This window comes from Mixophyes fleayi, chromosome 3, assembly GCF_038048845.1.
Source record: "Mixophyes fleayi isolate aMixFle1 chromosome 3, aMixFle1.hap1, whole genome shotgun sequence".
Classification (NCBI taxonomy): Eukaryota; Metazoa; Chordata; class Amphibia; order Anura; family Limnodynastidae; genus Mixophyes; species Mixophyes fleayi.
In genome coordinates, this window is record NC_134404.1 from 117,979,742 (window position 1) to 118,003,678 (window position 23,937).

General features: G+C 39.3%; 1 protein-coding gene across 2 annotated transcripts in view; it reads right to left on the reverse strand.

Moving 5' to 3' along the window:
• Positions 1 to 23,729, reverse strand: part of MELTF (melanotransferrin) — a 49,044-nt gene extending 25,315 nt beyond the window's left edge. For both annotated transcript variants that reach the window (XM_075202241.1, XM_075202239.1), the window contains exon 1: positions 23,632 to 23,729. In XM_075202241.1, the coding sequence (XP_075058342.1) occupies positions 23,632 to 23,677 (46 nt within the window). In that variant the 5' untranslated portion in view covers positions 23,678 to 23,729. The remainder of the gene's footprint in view (positions 1 to 23,631) is intronic.
• Positions 23,730 to 23,937: the final 208 nt, after the last annotated feature.

Consider the following 23,937-nt stretch of genomic DNA (forward strand, 5'->3'; position numbering starts at 1 on the left):
GTGGTCCATTATAACAAGAGTCCCCCGATGACTAGATTTGTGCATTGCAGAGATAGAATCTTTTAACGTGCAATTTATTAAAATAAAATGTCAGCGGGGCGTCTGAGCGTTGCTCAGCTCCTTGCTATAAGACTCTGCCCAGCAGTAAGCCCCCTATACCGATTGCCAAGCCAGTTCTGGGAACCTGTGCACCTGCATGCAAACTGGGACTGGAAGTCTTTACCGCCGATAGCCTTTACTGTCTGAGAGCTTTGGTAAATAGGGAGAATTTCCTTTTCACAGGATTTAGAGCTTTTCTCTCTTTAATAAATAGACCCCTACATTTTCAAAACCTGATTAGAATAGATTTGAAAATTTGGTCAATTGATGATCATCACCAGTATGTGTGGGTCATCGGCTGATGCCCGCTATTCTTCTAGGTGCAGTCGTTCGCCCTTATTGTAAATCACTAAAAATGTGCTATTTGACCATGAATGTGTAGCCATATGTTGCCTGTCAATCAGAACAAATAATCAGATCATGGGGCAAGATGAGAACAGCATAAATCAGTTATAGCCAGTAGCATTATAAAAACAATTTAAATACCTTTATTTATGAGCTCCAATGGTAATGTATGTGCATTGTAGTTTATTACAAAAAGTAACATTTGGGATGCAGCTGTATCCTTTTTCCAGCGAAAAATCAAGTCATTATCTAAACTCACAAAGTACATATAGTTACTAGAAAAATAACATGTATTGAAACAACCGATGTGATCAATGTATACAAGCTACATCACAGATATTGAGCCTTCAAGAGTGATCATGTGATTCACTGCTCAGATAAATACAGCCACAAGTGTCATATAACAATCCATGAGGGCATTTTATACAGTAAACAATACATTAAGTATCACATGTATACTAACCTGCAATTTAAGAGAAAGGGTAACACAATGTTGCTGATTATAGACGTACTTCCCTTGCTGAACATTGTCACACTGGCGCAGCTAAGACAGGGGATTTACCCTACTTTTTATGTGCCAAATACATCTATCTAGGGAACCTTATTAAGCCAATATCTGCCCCATACTATTTTATCTTGTAGGGAGGGGAATTATTTGAATGACATTAATGAAAATGGTCGGAAAACAGTCATGTGTGACATATTATCCTTTAAGTTGATATAATGTTTATTCATAATTTTACCAATGTAAAGCACTAAGAGTATTATATGTGCTCACAAAAGGAACACTACTCTTTTTTTTACATCCCCTTCCTTGTCTTATTAAAATCATAGGTGGACTCTGGAGCTCCTGTATGGTTAGATGTAAAAGATTAGGTAGACAGATTATCACATACTACCTGAAAAGCCAGGCAGGGTTCTGGTAGCCTATTGTAACTGGAAACACATTTGTGCTACTAGACTAGTTATGTGTTCAGTTGCATTATTATTATTACTTGTTTTTGTTGCCTGCTATATATCAATAGGGTTATTATTTGTGGTATTAGGACGAGGAGCAATCTGACACCCTGACCCAGAGCTGGATTAAGTCATTTGGGGGGGGGGGCACTTTAGACAGAGGCGGCCCTAAGATGTAATAGGACTATAATTTTAGACAAATTGACAGGCAATACTGTGTGCACTACTGTTAGGTGCAGGCAGCTCTGCCTTCACAACCAGTACAGTGTGAAGCGGGACCAACCTCACAACTGTCTTTGCAGTCAGACCAAATCGTGACTAATCGAGGCAGTCCCCAAAATTTGGGAGTGCCCCACCAGATTCAGGACAGTTGGCAGATTGTCCTACTGTCTCCTACCTGTTCTTGTCACTTTCATTACCTGCAGCTGCTGGTTTCTATAGCTCAGTTGCTACTTGTCTGGATCCTGGTAGCAGCCCCACATTCAATTAATAGTTCCCAAACCACACCAGCATTAAATTAAAGGTTCCATTACCCCATCTTAAATTGATAGGACCCACTATTAAATTAAATTGCTCTGCCATCGTCCCACAAATAAAATAGCACCAATTAAATAATTTACCCCCACCTACACTCACATTACAGTAAGAACTCCCCACTAACTTCCATCACACATTATATTAAAATCCTCCTTCCCACACATATCACATTAACACACCCCCTTCCTTCCCTCATATATTACATTAACGTACCCACTCCCTTCCCACACACATCACATTAACACACCCCCTTCCTTCCCTCATATATTACATTAACGTACCCACTCCCTTCCCACACACATCACATTAACATATATTGCGCATCCCATGTGACATCTTTTCTTACGGAGATAGGAGAGAGGGAGGGGGGACTGATGATAAGATCCACGGCCTAATGAAGTATGGTGGCTGGTCCCAGAGGAGGGGCCAGCCACCAACTACCGCACTGTCCCTGCACCAGCCCAAAATGGAGTTTGGCTGTCTGGCCTAGCCCGACTCTGCATGGTGCACCACATGGCATTTGTGCAGTCCCACGGGTGCAGGAAGCAAGAGGCAGACAGAGGAGTCTGTAGCTCCAACGCAGAGCGCAGGAAGAAGAAGACAAGTTTAAAGAGTTATGTAGTATATGCTCGCACTGTAAAAATCTTTGTGCAGCTTCAATTATTTATTAGAATATAGAAAACAATAAAGATGGAGTAAAATAATAGGTGGTTTAATACTTTAAATCATGTTCTGATCCAACTCTCTCTCTCAAACTACCCTCCCATCTCTCAGCTCCCATACCCCTCCAAACTTCTCGAGCGAATTGCCTACATTCGCCTCACACGTTTCCTTTCTGCAAACAACCTATTGGATCCTCTTCAGTCAGGCTTTCGCTCTCAGCACTCCACAAAAACTGCGTTGACCAAGGTTGTCATTTGATCACAGCTAAAAGTAAAGGCTGTTATGCTCTTATTCTCCTGGATCTCTGCTCCATTTGACACCATTGATCACTCTCCTCGTTCAAACGCTACAATCCCTAGGCCTTCAAGACACTGTCCTCTCCTGGTTCTCATCCTACCTATCTTATTGCTCTTTCAGTGTTAATATCTCTGGATCCACCTCCACTCCGCTTCCTTTATCAGTTGGAGTACCACAAGGCTCAGTCCTAGGTCCTCTGCTATTCTCTATCTACACCACTACTCTAGGAAAACTAATAAGCTCCTTTGTTTTTCAGTATCATCTCTATGCAGATGATACACAAATTTATCTACTCTCTCCTGAACTCGCACCATCTGTGTTGTCTCACGTTACTGACTGTCTTTCTGCCATTTCATCTTGGAAGTCTTCTCGCCAACTCAAACTCAATCTTTCAAAAACAGAATTAATAATATTCCCACCCAGCAATAGAAGCTTCCTGCCTTCTATTTCTGTTGACGACCATAAATCCCTTCCCGCAAGCTTGCTGCCTAGGTGTAATCCCTGACTCGCAACTGTCCTTTGTTCCCCACATCAACTCTATATTTACATCATGCTGCATACATCTAAAAAATATTTCCAGAATACCTACATATCTCATGCAAGACACTGCAAAAACTTTAATTCATGCACTCATCATCTCCCGCATCGACTATTGTAATTCCCTCCTTATTGGTCTTCCCAAAATCAGACTCGAGCCCTACAATATATTTTGCACGCAGCGGCTAGATTGCTTTTCCTTGCAAATTGTTTTACATCTGCTGAGTCACTCTGTCAGTCTCTACATTGGTTGCCTGTTTTTCAACGAATCCAATATAGAATTCTTCTACTAACACACAAGGCCATCATCAAAATTGCACCAACATACATCTCCTGACTTGTCTCAAAATATCTCCCAACTCAATACCTCCGTTCTGCAAAAGATCTATGTCTCTCTTCCACTCTCATTATTTTCTCCCATTCTCAGTTACAGGACTTTTTTCGGGGCTGCACCCACACTATGGAATTCATTCCCACACACGAGAAGACTTTCCTCTAGTCTTTAAACCTTAAAGCTTTCTCTGAAAACCCACCTCTTCAGACAAACTTATAATATTCCTCTACCACCCTTTTAATCTCCCTAAGTTACCCTATTACCACCCTCTACACAGCTAACACAAGACAACAAACCTCTGACCAACATAGTTGTGTGACTGAGCATAGAGCCCACTAAATACTTTGTAACCTTTGTTTTCTAGCTGGAAAAATATTCAATATGATGTAGCACTTATTCTTGTGTATCAAACCATTGTCCCATAGATTGTAAGCTTGCGAGCAGGGCTCTCTTACCTCTCTGTATGTATTACCCAGTATTGTTTTATTACTACTTGTTCCCAATTGTAAATATATAAATAAATCATGATGATGATGATGATATACAATAATAGGTTAACACTTTAACTCTGCTTGCCATGTCATTTTAACTGCCACAACGCTACAAATATATCAAACAAGTTATAAACATTTTTTGCCTGTGTTGTACCTGTTAAGCCATTTATTTGTCACTTGCCTTATTCTCTACACAGATCTGAAGTATCTAACACACACATCTGAGCATTTACCCACTACAGATCACACAATTTAAGGAGAAGAAGGTAAGGGGGAGGTGTTGGGGGAGGAAGGGCTCTTAGTGTAATTGGAGTGGAGGCCGAGTATTAATTTAACAACAAGTTTGACAATCATTTATTAGTGGGTGGAAGATATTCATTTATTTGATGGTGGGGGCTATTTTACTTATTAGTGGGGTACTGGTAGTGCCTATTAATTTAAGGTGAGGTGATGGTACTGTTTATTTAATGCTGTGGTGGTTTGTTGGCTAATAATGTGGGGCTGAGTTTGTGGAGAAGGAGGGCTATTTATTAAATGTGAATACTAATTATTTGATGTTGGAGCAGTTTGAGGATGAAATAAGTGTATTTATTACATTTGAGTACCATTCATTTAATGTCAGGACATGTTGTGGGGGATATATCTATCAATTAATTCTGAATGCTATAAATTTACTGTTGGGGCTACCTGGGGTAAATAGGGCTATTTAATAAATATGATGGTATTAACTTATGATAGGGACTAGCTGCAGGTAGAAAGAACTAATTATTAGACCTGGGTGCTATTGATTTAACATCTGGGCTGGTTGGGTGTAGGGAGGCCTAGAATGTTCACTCTTTGCTAGACCTTCCATATTTGATTTTCCTATCCTTTTTCAAACAGAGCCCCAGCATTCCAGGATCCAGACGGACAGCAACAGAAATTAAGACGTGAGCAGCAGCAGATAGTGAAAGCTTCAAGAACAGGTAGGAGAGAGCAGGCAGTCTGCCAACTGTTCTTGTCATTAGCAGTCCCAAATGTGTGTGACTGTCCCACTCAGTCCTATCTCAGAAGGGCTTTGCTCTGCACTGGTTGTTAAGCGGGAGTTGCTTGCACCTGATGCAGCATTTCCCGTGTATAACAAGGGGATTGCTGAGAAAGAGTTGAAGAGCAGCACTGTCTCAAATTATAGTCATGCCCCCTCTGGTGGCATGGTGTGGAAACTCCCCTCCAGAAATCCTGCATTTACCCCTGCTGCAGTAATGGAATCTGCATCTAATACAAAAGCAAAAAAATAACATATGATATTCCTTTATTTAAAAAAAGGAAGCAAAAAAAATATTATGCCATTTACATTATTTAGTACAAGAAAAACCCACCCAGCTTCAACCACGTGCTAAATTTCCTTCTTTAGTATTCTGGAAAAGTGCTGATTGCTGCAGTATATATGAATTATGAGATTATCTCGGCAGCCGACCTCAATGTTGAATACTGACACTTCTAAATTGTTGGAGAGAAGTGCTCCATATGCTGTCTCCTCTCTCACTCTGTTGGTCCTCTGGTGCCAACTGGTGCAGGGGTGGTGATTATTAACATCAGCATCTGTTCTGTATAACCCTATGACCCTTCCTGCATTCTATAACTGTTACAACAGCTGCAGCCATTAACCCTGTGTGTACCTGCATCACTGCTGTTGTTACTATTCACAAATAAACCAACAATTTGATGTGTGGTCTAACGTTCCTATCCAAAACTGCTGACACCTTTCAGACACCAAAAGGTTCTACCAATATAAATTACTTCATCCTTTTCTCTCCCCGCGGACATCATCTTCCACCAATCATGATGGATACTTCCTGGACCTCATATTTTCCCGACTGTACTCCAGTTCCAGCTTCTCCAACTCATCCTTTTCATGGTTCGATCTCATGGTTCAAAAAATTCACTCACATTATTTGGCAATTCAATAATTAAATTTTTATTATAGGCCTACAACTCCTGCATGTTTTTTCTGCATTGTGGTGGAAAAATAAAGATAAAACAAATGAGGTTTTTACTATTATATGATTATGCCAATTTTTATGTTTAGGGGATTTGTTTATTTCACCAGTCTATTTAATTAGATTGTATATTATGGGGAGGTTCTGTTCAGGACAAATAGCGCTTTGCTTTGATAACATATTTGAATAAATATACATTTTACTTGTAGTAAATGGCCAGGCTTGTGTGCTTACCCAGTAGCATGTGAAGATATTGCTTTCATATTTGCTGATATGATGACTGTCACATAGATATTATGACTTCAAAAGTTTCCATTGAGAAATTTAGCAACATTCCTCATTAAGGGGCTAATTAGAATTATGTGCAAATTATGACCGGGTGCAGAATTGCAGGCGAGCAACCCATGGCGCTCTGTAAGGGGTGCAAGTGCAAACTTTTTGCTTGCATAGCCAAAAGGTTTCTCTGAAGAAGGAATAGCAATTGGTAAGAGTTTATAGGTTTATATTTTCAGGAAAAAAAATCTACTTGGACCTATGAGTTAAAACAACGTGATGGAAGACTAGCCAGTCTGTTCCTCTATTGTCCTCTGTTCACAAATGTTAGCAGTTTTGGAATACTTCATTGTGCAATAAGGATGCAAACCTCAAAACTAAGTGTGTATTTTGTACCTATACCTTGTTAGTTGACAAGAATGCTGCCATTGTGTCTGAATAACCCCTCTGTCAGCTTCACTTGTAAGTCCAATGAGTTTCATAATTCATTTTATAGGTCAGACAAATACTTCCTTGCTGCACAATCATATAATTGTATGGACATAAAGCTGGTTTGAAGACAGCCAGGAAATAGTGTCCATTTATTTATATTTATGCTCTTGACGAGTCTATTATCTTTTTTTGTAGAGTGGTGGTATGTGTTTTCATTGTGTAAAAGAGGAGTTGTTGCTCTGGTACTCTTTTGCAATTCAGACCTGATCTGTAGAAAGGTGTGATAGGCAAAGGCCTTGGGAAGCTTGCTGTCCCCATCATACTCACATTTTTTCATATATATGCCTATCAAAAACGAATATAATTTTAGATTACTAGTAGAATACACTCATTTCTTACAAAAGGGACGTGGGGGCAATGGAGCTTTAAGGGAATAGGAAGGAGGAAAGGGTTCGCTTTTAGTGGCCTGGAAAAGCCTAGAGCATACTTGCCAACTCTCCCGGATATTCCGGGAAACTCCCGCATTTTGCGAGAGTCTCCCGGACTCCCGGGTGAGTGTGGCAATCTCCTGAATTCTGCCCACTTCACTAGGAAGTGCCCCACTTCCTAGTGAAGTGGGCAGAAATAGCTCCCAAATGCTGGTGTTTGGCCTCGCCCCCGCTGTCAAATGACGCGGTTTGCGTCATGCCGTCATGGGGGCGGGTCCAAAATGACGCTCATTTTGGAGCCCTGCCCCCGTCACACCCACCTCCCATGGTAGGCTTCCGGAAACCAATTATTCAAAGTTGGTAAGTATGGCCTAGAGTTAATTCTAAACATTTTATTAACTGTAAGCTGTTCAAAGACTAACCTAGAAAAAAGTTAACATCCGATTCGCTCAATTGGGAAAGGTGTGGATCCAATAAGATGAGCAACTAGCATGCTAATCAGCCCCATCTGCCTTAATGCTAGTTACAAACAATGCACTGTTGTGCCTCTCCACTGGTACGGTTATGGAGCAGAAGGAGGCAGACAGGTGGAACTTTGCACTGTTCAGTAAGTAATTAGAATTCTGTGCTATTCTTAGACAATCTTTTCTGGTGCAAATGAGGGGAAAGGGAAAATATTTTTTACACTCATATTTGCATATGCAACAGCTACGTTCCCTAAATTATTAATTTTAAATGAACTAAAGAATTTTAAAATGCTTGGAGGTTGATTTGCTAAAACTTCTGTAGCAACGAATCAGATTCTAGCTATCCTTTTCTAAAATGTACTAACTAAATGATTGCTAGAATCTGACCGGTTTTTCTGTGTTAGACATCTGTGAGACGTACTGTGTTTATCAGTACATTTGTGGTGAGCTACTTGCTGTGTGTTCTAATAAAAATGTCATCTCAAAATTTCACGTCAACTTATTTTGTCTCACTTGAATGTCGCCGTTTCATTTATGTTCTGTTTTTCTCTCTGTCTGGCGCTGCAGAGTATTGTGGCCACTTACAAATCAACAAAAATACTAATAGTTTTCTTATTTATTAATATAGTAAACACAATTTGCAGTGGTAATTATAAAACCAACTAACACAGACAAGCAATGTGGCCAAATGAATAGCTTTTGTGTCACCAGGAGATGGAACACAGAAGATCACAGAGTTAGCCTAATCCTACAATAGAACAATGCTCTCAAGTTTCTTGAATATGTAACATTTTGGACACATATAATGAAGGACTTGCATAAAATAAAATATTCTGTATCAAGAATGTAGCAAGAGTATCATAAATCAAATAAAAGACAAGCAAACCTGATTAAAGGGCATATCCACATATCCACCTACAACACACCAAATCAGACACACTCTCACATATTGAATTGTTTAATTTCAAAAGGCAACAATGCGCAGTACATTGCACATAATATCTAGTGGCACATGCTGTGATTTATGTTACCATAGAGACATCACAGAACCCCCGCCATCACTCAACAATACACAATTACTGCTTTTTAATAGCTCAAAACATAAAACAATTTAAAATGTGATAAAAATGTAATAAATAGCAGAGCTCAACCTCTTCGTAAGTAAAGTTTCTAAATAAGTCAATGGTCTCTTAGAATTGTCATATAACATTTAATTGCAATGATTAGTTTCTGATTGTGATATATTAAATTTATAAAATTCTTAATGGTTGATATTTGTTACCTTACATAACCTCTCTTTATCCTCTTAAAATATATCTAAAATAATTAACAAACATGCATTGGGGAACAATAAAGGAGTTTATTTTGGCAAACTGTATGGTAGAGGAGAAAACAGCAGGCAGTACGGCAAGACCCAAACCAGATATCCCAAAGTGGGTCAACTTCCCCACGGGATATCAACAATGTGCATAACAACTTCACCCTGACGCACATATCTACCTTCACTCTATCGGGGAACAATTATCCTGGGCAATACATAACCCGCAACCCATCTGGGCTGAAAAGAGCGCAAACACAAGCTGACCCACACTTGCACCGAAACTATAGTCGACTTTTCAAAGGGAAACGGGTTCAGAATGCCCACCGCATTAATGTCTGCACACCAATTATTGGTCGCCAACTGCACTGCGTTTTGCGTCAACAAAAACTATTCAAAATACAAAAACTATTCAAAAGTACGAATGCCATACCAGGCCAGGCACCAATAAAAATAGAAAAAAAATGGCACAAAAATCACGACATTCCGCAGCAGGTGCTGGGGAATCCACCCAATACCAGAGAAGTTGGGTGGTCAACGTCCTGGATCCTAGAGAATGATTTTCACTCCGCCCCTCACTTTTATTGACTACACCTCACCTAGTGATATCAGATGGATGTACCCCATCCCCTGTTAACTTTTAACCCTTAGAGAGGGTAATTCCCCTTGTGCTTTATACAGCCCTCAGTTCATATACTTTTCTTTTTCTATAGCTACAATACATTTCCCTCTGATTTTGAGGACATCCATTGTGAATTTCATGCATTGGCAGGATCTTTTTTTTTTTTTAACATTAATTCAGTTAAAATATTTTTGGCATTCCTCTTTACTATTCCCTGAATTCCATTTACATTTGACAGTGTTGAACCGGGGCATGAAGGGCCTACCAGGAGAAAACAACAGTAGTGACCCACAAAATAATACCTGTCCTGCCACGAAGCCGCAATGCCATGTTGAAGTTCTTTGGTGATTTCAAAAAAGTAAAAATCAGTAATGTTGGGATGTATTCTCTTTATACATTTTAACATGGATACGTCTAGCAATGTTAATTAAAAAAAAGTGAAATGTGTATCTAGTTCAACGAATTCTAAATTATAGATGTATTGATCCAAGAGGAAATTTAGAACAATCCCCAGTAACGCATATGGTAATTAAACCACAATATCCTTTTTAACCCTATAAACTGCAGTTAGATTAACTGTAGTCACTGTATCAAAAACAACAGTAAGGTTTCGATATATTGCTAAATATTTATATATACTGTAAGAAGAGTTATGGACGGTAGTAATGTCACAAAATGTACAGGTACTTTGTGCACCAAAACTTTGGTAGTATACAGGTCATTTACGATGCGCACTACAAAATGACAGTCTGGATGGTCTTCTCAGTGCACGTCAAGGCTTACTTTCTGCTCCTGGTAGGTATCTAGGTAAGGTAGAACGCTCCAGGGGAACTTTGCAAAAAGTTTATATGTCACATCAGAATCCAATCTCCTACCACTTTAACACCTTCACTTCCAATAAAACATTTTCCTGAAGTACTGCTCAGTTCAGCTTTATTCATGGCTTGTATGAAGTATCTCTGAGACTGCTTACTACATTGATTTGAGTGCACCTGGAAATGTGCTCATCTGCAAGAACATCATTTAGGCACAAAGTAGGTTGGTTTAAAGTGTAGGGCGAGACCCAAAGATCGCCAGCTATGATCTGGTGCAAAATTCAAATCCTTTTGTGAGTAGAAATGAACATGTCCGTCCATACAGGAACAATCCAAAATTAAATCCGGTATCTGCACTGCCCTGCAAAGTTAGGCAAGTACGGTTCTCACTCAACAGATGGACCCTCAGCTGGTTGTTCCTGATCTTATTAGAACAGGGGCAGCCAACTTCTGCATCACGTGTGCTCCTCTGCACAGTGCAGGGAGGTCACACGGCATAACCAGAAGAGGAGGGAATGCACTGCGTCCTTCCTCTGTGCGGCTCCTTAGAAGGCCTCTATCTCCAATTTTGTATGTGTTCCTCTCCTCCCCATGTGTGTCTCCGTCTTTTCTGTGTGTGTGTGTCTCTTTCTTTCTCCTGCTTTGTATATCCACCTCTGTATTCCCCTCTCTCTTTGCCCCCCCCCCCCAAATGTGTGATCTGTTCCCTTTCCTTCTTCTGCCATGTGCCCCCAACACCCACTTTCCCCCTGTGCTTCTAAAGCCTCCCCCTTTTTCTTCCACTTCTCACATCTTCACCCCTTCTCCCTCCTCTTCGGCTGAATAGAAAATTATTTGACAGGTCCTATTCATCAAACTCAAAATACCATTAGAACACGTGCTATTGAGGTTTCAGCACACTGCCTGTCAGGAATTCCTCATTGAAGTTTAATGCAGTAAAACACAGATTTAGTAAAAGGACGACAAGCCCTATTACCAGTGAAAATGAGAGTTTTCGCTGACGATATAGCTCTTTTTGTTTCACCCTAAACATAAAAGGTTTATTGCCAGTGATAACACTGATAATGACAGGATTCCCTAGCTTTTGCAAATGAAGGCTTCACATGCAAATTATGGGGGGAGGCCAGCGTTCTCTCTCACCCAAAATGTTTATTTACAGCTCTGGTCATCATGTGGTGGTCGAGTACTGATGGGAAATCCTTCCCTTACCTTGTCTCCCAGATACAAGTCAGGTTCTTTTCTCTTTTGGATATCTGGTGGTCAGGAGATAAATACTTCAATGAAAGGGACAAAGATTGGTCAAACAACTTGATTTTATTGAGAATGCGGTAAGGATAGTTTTGGTAAGCCACCGCGCCACTGACCCCTTCAGCTCAATAGTAATGACAAAATAATGCGTCTGATCAGCATAGAGCACAATAGCATTTAACATATGACATACACCTGGTGAGTATAAGGCAGAATAACGATAACATTTTCAATACACATTGTCTAATAAGGCACACTGGTAATCACAGTTACTACTTTCACGTTAACAATATCTGACTGGTGATGATGCAATAACCATCAATAATAACCCATCAAGACTACGGTCACTACCGCGCCCACTAGAGGGCTACTTCTTAGTCAGGTGTTTGGGGTACCGTGCTATTCCCTATGGGTCAGGCGCCCCACTTTTAGCATATGCTGAGTTAACTTGAATTGCAGCGGTACCACTAACACTGAATGTCACACCTTCAATATTAATAAATCAATTCTTAGGTAAATCACATAACATTAACATCATCTAAAACATTTGATGCACCAATATTATCCCCGGTAATGTTACCATATTTTCCACTGGGGTGTGTGCAGTACACTGCAGGCTGAGGTTTTACCTTGAAAAGAGTTCTGTAGTTAGTGAATACTGTCTTTGGCGCCCCGCTGCGTGTCCCCAGCTGTTCTCCGTCCGCTTTGCTGGCAATGTCACAGTTCTGGCAGCAGCTTATCTTCTCTATGCTCGGCTGCACATCCTTCCCCTTGTTTCTTCTACCATGCTGCTCTCTCTCCCCTCCTTCCTGCAAAACCTCTTCCTGTTACTCCCCCAGCCAATCAGGGCCTTCAACCTCCTCCTGTCAATCACTCCTGGGCACAAGTTTTCAGGAGCACAATTAACCCCTTGTAGCGTTTATGCACTCTGTGCTGTTCGACAGGGCTTTGGGGTACCACATTCACACATTTATTAGTTAATTGTTCTCATGGTGAGTATTAGATATTGCTCATTTGTCTTATGACTACGTCTGTTAATCATTGTTAACTTAGTTAAACTAGCACCTGAAGGTGCTGTTAATAATCACTGCATAAACAATTTTCCAAACTTTTACTATTGTAAATATTTTTTAAACATTTTAAAACATTAAATACCAGTGCTTAATCCATATCTTCTGTTTTTATATCTTAATTCTTTTGTTATGCAAAATTGTAAAGCATCACAATATTTAGTAAACACACTAAATTAAACTAAAATGTAACAGTGAAAACACACCCATAACATCTGCAATTCTGTAAAATGTGCCTGGTTAGACATTGTGTTAGGGCTGGGATTTCTTGGGCAATTGGTGTTTTGGCTTACACTGGCCACCATGTGTAAAGCCTTGCTATACACTGACCATCATGTGTAAAGCCCTGCTATACATAAGCCACCAGGTGGGAAAGGCCTGCGTTACAATAGCCACCAAGTGGGAAAGTACTGCTATACACTAGCCACCAATTTGGAAGGTCCTGCTTTACACTAGCCACCAAGTGGGAAGGTCCTGCTATACATTAGCCACCAGGTGGGAAGTTCCTGCTATACACTTGCCACCAGATGGGAAGGTTCTGCTATACACTAGTCACCAGGTGGGAAGGTCCTGCTATACACTAGCCACAAGGAGGGAAGTTCTGCTGTACACTAGCCACCACGTGAGAAGGTCCTGCTATACACTAGCCACCAGGTGGGAAGGTCCTGTTATACACTAGCCACCAGGTGGGAAGTCCATGTATACACTAGCCAAAAAATAAAAAAGCAAATTCAAGTCCTGCATATTATCACTTTTAGACATTTCCATAATTAGACATTAATTGACATTTTTCTCTTAAAATACAGATTTTTTTATTGAAAGCCCAGGATCGGTGCTTTCATGTTCCAAGTGCAAAAGGAGATGCAAAAACCGAAAAGTGCAAAATGGTGCAGCAACTTCAGGACCTCCTCAAAAGAGGGAGGGCCCCTCTATCCCTAACCCCTGAGACCAAATGGTCCCTTGCAGGGCAAGGCTAGGGGGTAGCTTTACCCTGAGATTCACTGAAGCTTCACTCTGAAAGGAGGGGGGGGGCGTCCACCTGTTCAGGGGGGTGGGATCCTCAGGGACACACCACCCCCCATAAATCATCAGCGAATTTCAGAGCCCATAAGGGCCTAAAGCGCCCCCTAGATCTGTGGAGCAAAGTACATAAAAGTGAAAGTGACAAACCAGGTGTGAAATAAATAGTGCCGTGTGGGTACAGCCCCAACCAAATGGACGGACAAATATAAAAATTCTCCCACGCAGCCAATAAACCGGGGCCAAATGAGGCGGTTGCCATGCACACTCTGCTTCCTTCTTTCTTTTTATTCAATACCCGTTTCCTAGTATTTTTATTGTGGAAAATAAGTGATTTGTAAAAAGTTTAAAATGAAGCCAACTCCTACCCCTCTCAACCAGTGCTGCTCCAGACATGTTCTTAGAAGGCCTATTTAAAATGGACACGAAGGCTCACCACTTTCAAAAACTCACCCCTTCTGCCAATTTACAAAACACATGTATTACTGGTGGGTTATTGTCTGCTGAGCTGCCTAGGTTAGCCATGCCCATGCCGGCAAGTTTGGCACTGACTTGTTTATATTCAGCCACAGAACGTGTCACATGATCCAGCGGCTTGGACTGCCATTGTCATGCTGCAATTTTAGATTCCCCAGCTCATCACTTTTCCCCGGTTACCAGGATAATTTCTAAATGATATGTGGCTTCACACTCTAGTTTGTGCCATAGTTTCCAAAATAGTGAGAAGAAACAGATTATTTGAATAATGTGCTGGTTTCTACAACTTACTTGAATCATTTTTGATGAATGAAATAGAACTTCTGCCTGAATCTAGATGTTAAACACTGAGAAACACACTGCTGCTGCCACTTGACAGATAGATTGTGAATAACTGACTTTGCTTAACAAACTCTGTAACCATGGAAACTATGACTGCAGTCCACAGTTTATTTGCATGCTTCCATGTTGAATTAGGCAATCTCATTTACCCTTTTAGGATATGTTTGTTCAGAGCCTGTTTAAGGGCTCAGGCCGCTCTAGGCTAATACTCTCATTGCTCGCCCTAGCCTTCCAATTAAGGCTAATAACTAATAGGCGAAAACAAACTTGTCCTTATTTTAATATATGACTTATTTCACCTCATCCAACCAATGTTCGTGCTTATTTAAGGCTCAACTCCACTTGGCTGTTTAAACTGGTCACAGTAACCTTTGTCACTGATTTCATTTTGATTAATATCTGAACTGTATAGCAGAACGGAATAGTAAACAAGCACTATTGAGGGTGAAGGTGGAGGGGTGCTGTCGTACCTGCGGCCATCCTTGTCTCTCCTACTTGTTTATCCTCAAGTATCAACCGGAGAATGACTCATTGATTTCATCCTTTACCATAGGAATATGTCAAGATTAAAACCCTGCTACATTTTTTCATGTTTTCTTTTTACTTTGGAGAACAACTATAAATCGGTCTTAAAATTAATTTCAGGTTATGACTATATATTATAGTCCATTTATAAAATCAAATCAAACGATACGATGTGCTTGTAAAACATGATCATAGGAGCATACACACTTTTATGATATTGGATCTAATGGTCGTTTATCATGTGGTTGAGATGATAATCGGGTGAAAAACCTAAACCTGTAGTGTATACCCAGCTTAACACAAGAAAGCTAATATGGTCACTTACAACTATTTTTTTCTTTTCATTTGCTTGAAGTTTTTGGTATGTTTAGACATTCCCATGAATTAGCATTTTCCAATTTTGCCTGGTTCCATGAAACACATAAAATTGAGATCGACAGTGTTCCAATTTGGATGTGTATCTTGTGTTTCACAGTGAGAGAATGAGTTATCTGATTTCACACTAGTAGGTCTGGAAACGTCATGTTAGCATGTCACCTGCACTATATACACACATGCTTATCTGCATTAATAGCACCAAAAAGATTCTTTTTCAATAGGCTGGAAAAAAAAACACGTTACTGTTTACTTAACCTGTTGAAATGTCACCTGTGCCCAGTCAAGGAACCCCTGAAAAGACATCTCTGGTTTAAATAGTTTGTCACTTTCATTGTTCTAGAAAATAGTAGGTTGCTGCGTCATTAATAGTGACTGCAAGTGAGCCAGAAACTAATTGATTAAGTCAGACACATACAAATCATACTAAGAAGGAGGGAAATATAGAAACAGCTAAAAATCCTGGATGACAGTTGTGGTTGGTAGAAGCCACTGTGAAATACCTTGGTCATTTTCTTATACTTTTGTAGCCATAATTACATCCTTGCTCAGGAGTATAGCACCAAAGCATCACAATCGTGTTATTTTTCCTGAATATGGACCCATTGGAAGAAATTTCCTTATAGGGAACCACAAATGAGGTTAGAACAAGGAAGGGAAATGCATCTATGTAGAGGTCCCAAGATTGCGTGGATAAGATATCTCAAGTGACCCTGGAGATCGAGCCTGGAGAGAAAAGCTTTTCAATAATGCTTTATATTTAACACTTTAAAACATGAGATAATGCTGAATTCATCTGTCATGAGCTATTTGGTAAGACTTAAATGTAGTTTTTAATTCTCCTAGGAGTTATGCACTGAGTGTGATACATATAGGGTTAGCTGCTGTCTACAGTGCTCTACAGGTTGGACTTGTTTCTAGTCAAAAGCCTCAAAGGAACAGAGGATGCATTATAACCATAGTGGGAGTCAATCATTTTATTTTGTTTACAACTATAAAGACATCCTGTGGAAAACAGTGCCAGGACAGTTATTGCTAAAACAGAAAGCTACTATGTGAAGTGTTTACATGACGTACTGAAGGAAAAACTACAGGCATAGACCATTAAGTCACCACAACACAGGTCTGTAATGTAAATGCTAAACAGTCCACTTGAGTTAGTTCATAACTCAATGGAGAGAAAAGTTTAGCTGTCACACTCATCAAATACAGTTTCCAAATACCCATTGACAGACTATCACTTACAGTAAACAGGAATGAAGCCATTCTGTACATATAAATCTGGAAAATAAGCTTTTATATGACTGGCAGTAGCATGTTGCAAACATTAAAATGGCACAATTAATGCAGTAATGAAGATGCATTTGCTTTTCATTAATATTATGTTTCAATTTCATGATATTACATTTTATATTATATGTTTACCCTTTAAGGCAATGTATTCCAAACCTGCACTATGTAAAACAGTTTGTATTTAGTTCTTTAAACAAGTTGTGTTACTATACAATGGTTTGCAGAAATATGCACAACTGTATAAATAATTTTACAAATAAAACAACACAAATGGAATAAAGCATCTCTCCCACCTGTCCTGACATCAGTGGGACAGTCCCGTTTTCAGGACTCTGTCTCACCCGTGGACAGTTGTGTCCCGCGGGTGGGAATATTGGGAGGGATCTTCCATTCACAGCTGAGCAGCGGTGAACGGATTTTGTGCACCTGCTACTGGTGCGTGCTGCGGTGTTTGGAGGAGAAGAGAGGTTTCTAAAGGGCGGCCTAGTGCTTCGCCGTGCTCTGGAGGAGTGGCCATGTTGGTAGACATGAATAAAGTAGAAGTTTGCTTCACTGAACACGCATACAGAAATGATCTAGAATTAATAATGTCTGCAATATATGTAAATATAAAGTAATTAATGTATAGATAAAATGATGGTCTAGAACAGTGTTTCCCAAACCCAGCCCTCAGGGACCCCTAACAGTGCAGGTTTTCCAGGTCACAAGCGAAATAATTATATCCCCTGTAGAGCTTTCAAAATGTGTCAGTCAGTAGTGAATACACCTGTGCTTCAATAAAGAGATATGGAAAACATGCACTGTTAGGGGTCCCTGAGGATCAAGTTTGGGAAACACTGATCTAGACAATTAGAATCCCTTCCCTGATTACAAATGCTGTGAGTACAGAGGCATTATTATGTTATGCATTATTTTCCAATTGTGACACCAGAGTGCCCCCCATAGGAATACTTTTCATACTTTTCTTTCTTCCGGGATCTACATGCTCTAAAGAATATTTCAGTCTGTTAAAGATTTGAAGCAGGTGAGAATATTTGCATGTCAGGTACAATATGATATGGTTCTTCTAAGTATGAAACCTATGAAAGTGAATGTCTTGGTGCCCAGTCAGAGTCAAACTCTTAACCCAAGAGAAAATCTGCTGAAATGTCAATCTCCAGCCAAACAGCAACAGTTTGAGTGAAAGGTTGGTGGATATCCTAACTTATGTAAGTCATATTGGTTTCTTATAGTTGTCTTATCACTTAGTCTTTCCCATTGACATTATATACTACATTTTGTATGAAATTTAAAAAGATTCAAGTGTCTTCTTATGAATTGCAAATGTGCACTATTCAGCAACAACAATTTTACATATTGCTATAATGAGATATTTCCGTTCTCCAATAGAGCTTTCAATGCTTACACTTTGGACTTAGTATCGGCATTCCTTCCCTGCTTACTAATATCATATCAGCATTCCCTTGCTATAAGGTAAACAACGCATTGTGATCCTGCTTCTCACTGTCCAATGTTCCCGCACATGGGGGAAGCTAAGGGTGAACAGGGCTAAACTGTACCCTATCAAGACAGCTTGTGCTCAGACAAAGCAACCAGATGACTTTCGGTATCACTGAGGCCTGTTAAGTGTGGTGGTTAGGAGATGACTACACATGCACAGGCTGATTCTGACACCTTCCAACCATATTTACCAACATTGTATTAGAATTGACCTTTGTACTTGACTGTTCTTGTGTTGTGCGTGTCTTATATACACATACATCTCATATCTATCTCTACCATGTTTTTACTATTACATCTATTCCTATTTGTATACTATTACTAGCACCAGTTACTTTCACTATCATTTTCTCCATTTCCACCTCTAATTATGGGTTAATAACCATCTCTCCTGTAACCATCACTCAGGTATATTTCACTTACTTCTTCCAACACACTTCCTGTCCCCCGATATGTTTTATACTTGTCCCATCAACATTAAAGCCCATACACACACAAACATACAATAAGGACACACCCACAGACATTCACCCACAGACATTCCTGATACATGTATATAAATTTTATTCCTCCCATTCCAACCTGTCCACTGAAAACACTGCTGATGGATATGCACAACATATTGATATGAAAGCTGTACATATGCCAGACCGTACCATTGATTTTAAAGCCTAGGGATCCAGGCCGTGGATGGACGTTCATCCTACACGCACACATGACACACATTCTTAGCCTAATGATCACTGGGACTATACAAAGTAGGTATGTTCATCTGAATAACACCATGCCATGTGACCGCTGTCCACCAATGACCATACCAAAAGAATAAAGGGTTCAAAGAGAATGAGATTTAAAAAAAATAGATAAAACCCTTCAAAAAAAAAAAAAAACCTTCTGATCCAATTGAATGTGATTATCCAAACAATAGTTTATTTTAATCTTTAATTATTTGATTTCTTTATTAATCATTTAACTGACTACTAAGATACCGTTCCATTGTCTAATTTTATTCTTATTCCTACTTGTTTTACTATTAATAAATTTTCCACTTACACTGTGATATTTTCATGGTTACTTTTTAGATATGTTTTTTTAATGTTTAATTATTTAATTTATCATTTTTAGTTACCAATTAGTATAATAGTATTCTATAAGTTGTTCTTTTATTATTCTTTGCTACATTTTTATGTATAGTAATTAGAGATGGTCACTGACCCCCGTGTTTTGGTTTTGGATTCGGTTTTGGATCTGGATTACCGTCGTGTTTTGGTTTTGGTTTTGCAAAACCACCATTGCGTGTTTTGGTTTTGGTTTTGGTTTTGTTTTGCTATTTTTTGGGAAAATCCATGTTTTTGGGCCTAAATTAACCCAATTTAGTGCTCCAACTGTTTTAGAGACAAGTAATCTAATTGTTGAGGTAATAAATCATCCAAAAAAACAGTTTAATTCTTCGTTGGTAGGCCTTCATTTATTCTACACACAAAACAGATTGTCTTCCTCTCCATCCATGCATATTGGCAATGCAGCCATCGTCTTTGGATGTATATTACACCCTACACTTATAGTTAAATATATAAAGAAATGAAAAAAGACAGTTTGCTTTCTGTCTCTATAGGCCCCCCTCCACTTTTTCAAAAAAAACAAAAATTCAGCCATTATAGACTGTACAATATTAATTGACATGGAGAAAGCCAGTTTGGTTTCTGTCTCTCTAGGCTCCCCTCCACTTGTATAAAATACTAATAAATTCAGCCGTTATATACTGTACAATATAAATTGAAATGGACAAAGGCAGTTTGGTATCTGTCTGCATCAGATCCTCTCTCCACTAGGAGTAAAATAGAAAACTATTCAGCCGTTATATAATCTAGAATATAAATAGAAATTGAGAAAGGCAATTTGGTATCTGTCTGCATCATAATCATCAACATCATCATTAGCGCCCTCGTCGCCTACACAAATCTCCCCCTCATCCTCTTCTAATTCCAAAGTGGCATCCTCAATTTGGGTATCACCGGCTACACTCGGGCTATTAAGGCACACATCAGAAGAATGCTCACGATTAGACATCCTACTGTTGGATGGACTCTCTACAGGGATTGTTGTCATTTGTGAATCAGAGCAAATATTCTCCTGTAATGCCTCACTGTTATCTTGCAGCTCGGCTTTGACGCGTAACAGTAGTTGTGCACCAATTGTAGGCTGGGTAAATTTTTGGGATCTGCCACTAATAGCCAAAGGTGAAGGCCTCATTCTCTCTTTGCCACTGCGTGTGTAGAATGGCATGCTTGCAATTTTTTTTTTATCGTCACTTAACTTTTGCTCAGTTACACTTCTTTTTCGCTTCAATACAGTAAATTTTTTTGGGGTTTTTGTTTTTTGCACTAATTTGAAAACACTCTGTTGTTTGACATCGCCTTGGCCAGATGACGTACTGGGAACACTAACATCAGGACTGGTGACAGAACCTGGTTGCTCATTCAGATCATATGTGGACTGCTTTGAATCCATTCTGAGCGCAAACCACTGGGGAGTGCTAAAAATTATTTGGTAGATACTGCTGACAGATATGACTTTTGACAGCCAGAAATATTAATGCACAATTAGGGAGGACACCCCAAAAGCACTGAGGAGTGCTAAAAATTATTTAGTAGATACTGCTGACAGATATGACTTTTGACAGCCAGAAATATTAATGCACAATTAGGGAGGACACCCCAAAAGCACTGAGGTGTGCTAAAAATTATTTAGTAGATACTGCTGACAGATATGACTTTTGACAGCCAGAAATATTAATGCACAATTAGGGAGGACACCCCAAAAGCACTGAGGAGTGCTAAAAATTATTTAGTAGATACTGCTGACAGATATGACTTTTGACAGCCAGAAATATTAATGCACAATTAGGGAGGACACCCCAAAAGCACTGAGGAGTGCTAAAAATTATTTAGTAGATACTGCTGACAGATATGACTTTTGACAGCCAGAAATATTAATGCACAATTATGGGGGACACCCCAAAAGCGCTGGGGAGTGCCAAATATGAAGAAAAAATAATAAACCTCTATCCTCCTCTCTGCACTAGCGATTTTGGTTAGAGCAATTGCAAGAACAATATTGTATTCTCTGTCCCTGCTCTAATTAGCCTATGACTACACCCTGCTCTCTCCCTCTGTCAAATGGCGATGGATTGCTGTGGAGGCGTGTATTTATAAAGTTGAAGTATCGCGAGAACCGAGCCCCGAGATCCGACGACGTCACAATGACGTTCGGCCTCGATTTGGATTCGGAATGGGCGGGAGAGTACAGAGCTGCTCAGCTCGGTACTCGGATACCCAAAGTTCGGGTGGGTTCGGTTCTCGGAGAACCGGACCCGCCCATCTCTAATAGTAATATATTTTATTTTTAGTTTACGATCTATATTTTATCTTTATAGCCTGTTCTTTATTTTTATTTATTGTATTAATTTTCCATTATATATTTTAATTTTCATATTCTTAATGTTATATTTTCATTTTACTTCATCTTCACCTCTAATCTCTCAGTACCTTCCTCTATACCTGTTTATCCCATTTTTCAATATTTCATCCTCTATAATCACACAACACTCACATTCTTCCACAACCTTCATTCTAAAAATCACCACCACCTTTGTTTCTTCTACCCATCAACTTTTCTCCACTTGCCTTCCCCATATACTTACCCCATCACCACACTATTGCTCTAACAACAACAGCCGCACACTTTAATTTCCTCTTTCACTGCTCTCTCACTTGTTTGTTTGTTTACCTTCCAACCATCGATTCCATCATCCCGAGTGGAACTCCAGAATGAGTTCCTACCACTGTGCTCTGGACACCTCACCAGACCAACAACAGAGCAGCAGAACCAACGACAATTACCCCTCCGCACCAAGCAGATACAAGTATTTAGAGTTAGGAAAAACAAAAAGCAAATTTGCACCTGGGCAAACAATGTTGCAGTACATGGGGACAATTTAAAATGTGAGGACAGAGTAGAGATGGGAGGGGGCTTTCCCCAGCTCAAGTTTAAATTGCAATGTAAAAAAAAGCTGTCCAGTCTTTATGTGCTACACGTAAAAGCAGGCAGGATATTTTTCTTACATGCAAAAAAATAATAAATGGGTTTGCACCCCACGCATTTCATCATGGTTTGTCCAGTACCAAATACAACCAACTACATGTATGATGATCAGTAGCACAAAATATAAGTTACAAGAAAATACCGACATTCCATACAATATAAACTTAAATAAAACATGTATACTTTTGCCTTTGCATTACAGTTCACTACATTAATGTAAATGTAGGGGAAAAAGTAAGGATCTGTAATAATTTAAGGTCTAACACATTGGGAAATATAAAAAAGTAAAAAAAAAAAAATTATGCTCGTTGCAACATAGTTTTGTAATGTGACTTTTGCTGATCCTAACATTAAAAGAGTCCTACATTTGAGAACTGCAGGAATACATGTGTAGACACCCTTCCCCAACTAGAAACAACTGATCTCTGCTGATACCCAGTTATCACTATTGTCCAGGTTGCAGCACCTGAAATATTTCGTTTCTAAGTCCTGTGTCCACAGAACTGTACAAAATAGGTGCACAAATCAAGGCACTCAGAAACAAGCGTCAGTCAGACACATACATTTATTTCTAAAGACACGAGTATAACAAGTAAATAGAACTGGAGTAATATAATGAAAATGTCATATGTGGGACAAGGGTCATTTTATGGCAGAATTCTTCATAAATGTGGCCCATTGTTTGCATTTTTGCACTCACTATACCTGTGTCCTTTCTGTCATATTCATTACAGCACATGTAGATCATTAACTTTTATAGACAATCTTAAGTGCTATGTCAGAGAATTCTAAATGTTTTTTTTCTTGTGCCAATTCAGATGTCACAGTGAATCTTGAATAGAGTAAATTGTTTAATATAAGTTTAGCAATCAATTAAACTGGTTACATCTTTCACTGTTTTCATGTACATTAATATCTATTATAGTTTCATGGTTTTGAATGAACATTTTCAAGCTGTTTTTGTTTGTAGGTGTTAAAATACATGAGTGTAACAGGTTTGTAATTAATAACGCTAGAATCTGAACATATTGATAAATAATAATAATAAACATTGATATGGCATTGTAAGTGAACACTCACTTGCTTGGGTGAAGTAGAGGATGAAAAACAAACTTTTCCAGATCATCTCTCCTGGAGCTCCGAACAACCTCTACAAGTTTGTTCCAAGAAAGAGACGGTTATATTCCAAGCAGCTACTCTTATGAAAAGAGGTTTGGTGAGCATGCCTGCTCCCTGCTGGCCAGGTTCCACATGAAGGAGTGTTTGACTAAAGGGCAAACAGGAGCCGATAGATGGAAAACACCAATGGGAAACGTCTGAAATTATCTTCAAACTACTTTAACACTACTCTAATGACTCACGTAACAAAGTATGTGAATAATTCAC